Source organism: Diceros bicornis, chromosome X (assembly GCF_020826845.1).
Source record: "Diceros bicornis minor isolate mBicDic1 chromosome X, mDicBic1.mat.cur, whole genome shotgun sequence".
Lineage (NCBI taxonomy): Eukaryota > Metazoa > Chordata > Mammalia > Perissodactyla > Rhinocerotidae > Diceros > Diceros bicornis.
The window spans coordinates 64,831,582-64,838,310 of NC_080781.1; the positions used below are offsets into that span (position 1 = coordinate 64,831,582).

The 6,729-nt window shown below is 54.3% G+C and overlaps 1 protein-coding gene across 1 annotated transcript; it reads right to left on the reverse strand.

Annotated features, from left to right (window-relative positions):
• Positions 1 to 1,933: 1,933 nt before the first annotated feature.
• Positions 1,934 to 4,331, reverse strand: CXCR3 (C-X-C motif chemokine receptor 3). The gene is made up of 2 exons (XM_058535228.1): positions 4,184 to 4,331; positions 1,934 to 3,192 (listed from the first exon to the last, which is right to left on the reverse strand). The coding sequence occupies exons 1-2, from the start codon at positions 4,193 to 4,195 to the stop codon at positions 2,095 to 2,097; spliced, it is 1,110 nt and encodes a 369-aa protein (XP_058391211.1). The 5' UTR covers positions 4,196 to 4,331; the 3' UTR covers positions 1,934 to 2,094.
• Between the last annotated feature and the right edge of the window lie 2,398 nt (positions 4,332 to 6,729).

The following is a 6,729-nucleotide window of genomic DNA, read 5'->3' on the forward strand; positions in this document are numbered from 1 at the left end:
CGGGCTTCGTTCCTCTCTGGAGGCCCTGAGGGGGCGGGGTGGGGTGGGGTGATCCGTTTCCTTGTCTTTTCCAGCTTCTAGAGGCCGCCTGCATTCCTTGGTGTGTGGCCCCTTCTTCCATCCTCAAAGCCAGCAACATCTCTGTCTCTGACTCTCTCTCCCCTTCTGCCCCACTCTTTCCCTTTCAAGGACCCTTATGATGACATTGGGCCCACCTGGGTAATCCAAGAGAATCTTCCTATTTTAAGGTCAGCTGAGTAGCAACCTCAATTCTGTTTTGCCATGTAATGTAACATTCACAAGTTCTGGGGTTTAGAGTATGGACATCTTTGGGGACCCATTATGCAGTCTGCCACAAACATCTTTTCTAGTCTAGCATCACTGATACTTTTTGTAGGCAGGATGTGTTATTCTGTCATTTTCCTTCCTTCCATCCTTCCTTCATTTTGCAGATGTTTAGAGTGTTCTTTTATAGTGGCCACAAACTGAAGCCTAACCACAAGTCTGAGGGATTGGGTATGTGCACAGGGTAGTACGAGCTTCCCCAGCTAAATCCTCAGGTCCCTCCCGACTCCCACCTCCAGCCGTATCTGGAGTCTCAGCAAAGGCCCAGCTGACCTGTGAAACTGGATCGTGGCACATTGGTGACTTAATTTGGGGGAACTGACGGTGCAGCGGTTCCACCCCTGCAAAGGGAGGGTCCAGCCCTCTGCCTTAAGTCAGTAACCCTGTCACTTGCCTTTCTGGGGAGCCCTGGTCATTTCCTCCACTCACTTCCACCCCAGCTTTAGCCATAGGAGAATGGAAAATGCTCCCTACAGCTGACCCGTGCCTCCCGGTGGCCTGTGTGCTAATGACTGTCGGGCAAGTCATCCAATCTCGTTGCTTTTCTTCAATCTCACTGCCATTTCCCTAGTAAGAGCCTGCATCACTTCTCACCTGGCTAACCACTACGGCTTTCTAACTGGTCTCTAGGATACCATCGCCTGATCCCAAACTAACTTGGAGTCTTATTTTCAACCCTTTCTCTACCTAAATCCTTAACTCTAGCTGGTTGGGACCACTTATAGTTCCTCCACTAAGCATTGCTGTTTTCAGCCTTCCCACCTTTGCGACTGCCCTCCCTTCTGCCTGCAAGTACCATCTTTCCTTTGCTTTGTCCTTGGAAGTACTACTTGCCCTTTAAGGTCTGCTCATTTGTGTCTTCAGAAAGCCTTCCCAAATGGCTCCAGCCACAGGGCCCTGAGCCCCAGCTTCACTGTCTCTGTGCCACACATTTGCCTCGTGGCATAGACTGCTTGGTATCATTACTTCTCACCACATCTTCCCTGCTGGCCTAAGCTTCTGGAGTGCAGCGACTGTCTTATTTATGGCTGAAGGCCCCTTCCCCAAATTATGCCTCGACAGTGTCCAGCCAGCCAGTTGACTGACTGCTTATCCTACACTCATGTACCTGAGTGCTTCCCTGTGAGCTACAGGCATGCCCAGGAGGGCAGAGAGGAGGCTAGACATAGACATCAAGACAGGTGGCATTGGTTGGCACAGATCCCAGGCCAGGCTGGGAGAAGCAGGAAGTGCATCCCCGGAGCCTGGGCAGGGCTGGCTGTAATGATACACTACGAACACACCCCGATCCTGATTATCTTGTTTATTGAAAAGTTTTAAGCAGAATTTTAGATGTAAAAATAAACATGAGCAAATACAGAGGTCTTGGGGACCACAGCCACAGTCACTGCTGAGCTGGAGGCTTGGGCCAAGGCGCCATAGGGGCAGCTTCTGCTATGCTGTTTGCCTTCTGCTCCCTGCATATGGGGAAGGCCATTACTGCATTAGAAGGGCAGGGGGGCTCCGGGCAGCTGAGGTAAGAAGGTCCTGAAGGTAGCCACCCCTGAAGTGGCAGAATGGGGCTTGGCAGCTAAGGAGCAGCAATGGCGCAGACCCCAGAGCCAAGAGGGTGACTCCCTGGGAGACTGGGCAGTGCTGGGGCTGCCAGGGAATCCCAGGAGTGGGTGTCTGGGGAGCAAGGCTTTGGGGAGAGGGAGGGAGGAACCTGGAATGTGGGGGGAGTCAGGCTGCATGGCCCCCATCCTAGCCTCACAAGCCTGAGTAGGAAGCCTCTGTAGTCTCAGACCAGGATGAATCCCGGCGGGAAGACGGTGGCTGCCGCTGATGCCCTCTCTGGTCAGGGCGGCCCAGGCGCATAAGTAGCATCCACATACGCTCTCGGAACTTGACACCCACAAAGGCATAGAGCAGCGGGTTGAGGCAGCAGTGCATATAGCCCAGGCCTGAGGTGACAGACTTGGCCACATCCACGTGGCTTTCTCGGCCACAGTTGCGAGCCAAGGCCCCCAGGTCCATGAGGGTGTCCACCAGCACCACCAGGTGGTAGGGGGTCCAGCAGAGGGCAAAGGCCACAACTACCACCACCACTAGCCGCATGGCTCGCAGACGCCGCTGGCCCCTGGAGACCAGCAGCACAGCCAGGATGCGGGCATAGCAGTAGGCCATGACCAGCAGGGGCAGCAGGAAACCAGCAACCAGCTGCAGTACACGCAGAGCTGTGCGACCCACCTGCGGGAAGTCGTACTGGCAGTGGGTGGCATTGAGGCGCTCGTCACGGTGGGCTGACAGGAAGATGAAGTCTGGGAGGGCAAAGAGCAGACAGAGTCCCCAGACAACTACACAAGTGAGGGCCACGCGGGTTGGTGGCCCCCGGCGGTAGAGCTGGGTGGCATGCACTATGCTCAGGTACCGGTCAAAGCTGATGCAGGCCAGCAGGAGGGCCCCTGCATAGAAGTTGATGTTGAAGAGGGCACCTGCCACTTTGCAGAGGCCAGAGCCGAAGACCCACTGGACAGCAGCATCCACTGCCCAGAGCGGGAGGGTCAGCACCAGCAGTGCATCAGCCACGGCCAGGTGGAGCAGGAAGGTGTCAGTGCTGCTCAGGGCCGCCCGCTGGCTCAGCAGCACAGCTGCCACTGCCCCATTGCCCAGCAGCCCCAGCACAAACAGGAGGCCATAGAGGGCAGGCAGGAAGGCCCGGTCAAAGTTCAGGCTGAAGTCCTGTGGGCAGGGTGGGGAGGCACAGCAGGAGTCGCTCTCGTTTTCTCCTAAGTAGTCATAGGAAGAGCTGCAGTTTTCCAGGAGGAAGGCAAGCTCAGTGTCTTGGAACACTTGATGTTCGCTGATCTGCAGAGGGAGGGAGGGAGGGCATGGACCGTATAAAGGCCTTACACTTCGAGATTTAGTCTGATGAGCCTTTCTCTGAGCTGCTCCTCTGTAAGGCAGGCCCAAGGCCCAGCCGGGGTCATACCCTGTGAGTGTCCCCGCCTTTCTTCCAAGGCCACGCCTCCCGAACGCCATCTGCCCAGACTGGGCGAAGGGATGGTAACGTCCCTCCTCAAAGGCTGCTTCTCTCACACCTTTCTGGGCCATCTCATTGGCCCCAGGATTGTGGGCCAAAGGAAGAGCTTCCCTCCTGTGCCAAAAGCCCTCCCCACCGCTCTCCTCTCTCTCCTTGCTCTTCCTTCACAGCTTGGCTGCCGTCTTCAGTTCCCGGCCATGCCTAGTTCCACCACTTTCCTCCTCAGGTGCCTCCCCACAGTCCCCTCTCCCAGTCACCGGCCCTCCTCTTCCCTCCTCAGCCCTTGTCCGGGGACCTCCAACTTCCTGGCCCCCCTGGGGCCCCTCTATGAATCACCATGGGCCCCTCCAACACATGCTTTCTCCTTCTGTTCTTCCCCTCCCCTACCTCACGGCCTCCTACCCACTGGGGGCTCCCCACCAAGCTCTAGCAGAAATATTCCTTACCCCTTCCCCTGCAAACCACCCCAGAGCTGCAGGCCACCCCAGTGTCAATTCAGTCCAGCATGGAAGAGTCAAACTTTCAAGTCAGAGCTGAAGGGAGCCTTGGAGGCTGTCGGGGTGAGCCTCTACGGCAGGCACTTTGCTGATGAGGCACCAAAGCCAGAGAGGGGAGGGGACTCGCCCATGGTCATTTACAAGTCAGTGGCCAAGGTGGGTTCCCAGTTCCCCATGCAGTGCTCCTTCTACACAATCCCTGCATTCTCTACTTAACCCTCTGCTGGCCCTGGCTTGTGGGCCAGCCCTGACGTCCCCTTAGTGTCCTGCGCTCTCCACTCCAAGCTGTGGTCTGGCGTGGCTGGGCAGCAGCACTTACCTCAGGGACCATGGCTGGGTTGGTGCTCTAGCCGCCGGGCTGCGTGCTGCCTGCCCCTCTGCTTTGGTGCTTGTGGTTGGGAACTTACACTACACAGAGGAAGTGAGGGTTTCACGCGGTTCTCGGCAGCAGCCTCATCCATGGGGTTATCTACACCAGACCTCTAGACCCAAGGCCACGGGGTTCCAATCCCACCATGCCCCTGGCTGGGGGAAAGCTGCTCTGGAGGATCTGGCCACAAGCCTGGGACCAGAAAGGGTGGGGCCTAGGGAAGGGCAGGGTGTGTCTGGGCAGGGGCAGGTCGTTTTAGGGGGGAGGTTTGAAGGAGAAGCAGAGCAGCTGGGAGTGAAGGGCAGTCCTGCTGCCAGGGAAACAACTGCTTCTCCTGCCCTTGGTACAGTCAATGCTTAAGAAATTGGAACTTGTGCTCATCTGTCCTGGGCTGGAGATGATCTTTGCATGATTGTAGACTGGATCGCTAAACGTGTTAAGTCTGTAAAGGAGATTAACATTCTTAAAACATCAAAATATTTTAAAGAAATCCGTCACAGTAAATCTAGTCCTTTCTTACTGTCCCTCCCCGCTAATCAACAGGGGCAAGGAAAGGGGACTCCTGGTAATGAACCTGCCATGTCCTAGATGTTGCTCTAGGTGCTTTCCTTTCTCTGCCCCTGCCTCGTTGCCACCACACAGCTCCCTTGTGAGGTAGGGGCTACCCCACGGCAAAGCCAGAAAGGGGAAAGGCCTTCACTAGATGGAGCAAAGCAAGGGTGGGCGCTGAGCTCGAACCCCGTCTCTCTGACTCTCCTTTTACCACTCATCACACTGCCTTCATTTTTTTTAAATGGATAAACTATGATACATTCATGCAGTTGAAAACAAATGAACCAAAGCTATATATTTTAATATAGATCCATCTAGAAAAGCCAATGATCACATGGTGGAATAGGCAAGTTACAGAAAACTGTGTATAGTTTGACACCACTTATGTAAATTCTAAAAACCACACACAAAAAACAATACCATTTTGTTTTGGATACAGCTGTTTTTTGTAGACGCTTAAAATGGGCACTGGAGACACCACAAATTCATGAAAGCAGTGGCTTCTGGGGCGAGAAGAAGGGGAATAGCGTTAGGGAAGAGCACATGGTGGCCTCCCGATTAAGAAAAGGCTGTAAGCAGTGTTTGTAGAGCAAATCAGTCCCTTTATGGCTGCTGCACTGTCACAGTTCCTCTCCCCACCGTGCCCTCAGCTTTCCCCTCTGCCCTCTTCTCTCTATCTCCCTGTCACCTTCTTCTCATTATCAGTGGGGAAAGGTAGCCCCTAACTTGCTTCTCCCAAGCAGTTTCCTCTTTCCCTCTCTCCCTCAAGATGAAAAGGAGAGAGAGAGAGAGAGACAGAGGCGATGCTAGCCCATGGCCTTGGGGTCTAGTTTTCAGCCAGAGTGCTTCACCAGAGCCCCCAGGCTGAGGCCTGAATTCACTTCACACTTATTGACAAGACAAATGCTTTCGAGGCAGTGAGGCCCTTCCCTGCCTTCTGTGGGCAGAAGGTGTGACTATCCTTGCTGTAAACAGCTTGTCACCTGCAAGGTCCAGGCCAAAGGGAACTAAGGGCCTGGAGGAGGTCAGAAGCAGTGTAAGTGGAAGGGACTGGGAGGATTCCAGAAGCCACGGCAGTTAGGATGGGTAGGACTTGGCAAGTGACTGCCTGCGGGGTGAGGAAGCAGGGTGGGAGCCAGGCCCACGGTATCCTGATGCTGGTCCATGAAGAGTTTCTGTTCACTGGGCTTCTACACTTGAGAGAAATGAGGACAACGAAAAGCTCTATTTGTTCAACTTAAAGGAGGGTCTTATATTCTGCAGTTATGTCCTTCATCCTCTTTTTGGTATTGGCAGGATCTTTTCTTTATGAAATGATGATGAAAATAGCTGATAGTTTTAGAAATATCTTGTGCTGGCAGAAGTTGACAACCCCAGTGCGGGTCCTCCAAATATATGTTGGAATATTACTGGCCCATGTGAAATTTTTATGTCTAGGGACCCCTGGTCTCCTTCCTGTGCCCCAGTCTCTTCACTTGTCACATGGGGACAGTGATCCCCACCTTCCCGGGTGGCTGGGAAGGAGAAATGAGAGAAGGTTGGGCAAGAGCTTTGGAAAGGTGCAGAGCTTTCCTTTCTGAGTTGGGCCATATCCTGATAGGCCAGCCTGGGCTGTGGGGCAGGCTGCTCTCACTGCTCCTGGTGTGGCTGTGATGGGGTGGGAAGAACGCTAACCTTGAACGCTGAACTAGCCCTGACTACACCCTGTTCGAGGTGTGTGACCTTGGACAAATGACATGACCATTTTGAGCTGGTCTCCCAGCAGGGTTGTTATGAGATGAACTGAGATAACCAAGGCTGTAAGGCCCCTAGCACAGGGCCCAACACTTGGGAGCACAGTGGAGAATGCTGAGGGCGAGGGATATTGGCTACAAACCTCGAGTCACCAAGAGCCTTTCATGTCAGGGGACCCCCGGGATAGAGTGTGCTGCCTTGTGGGGCAT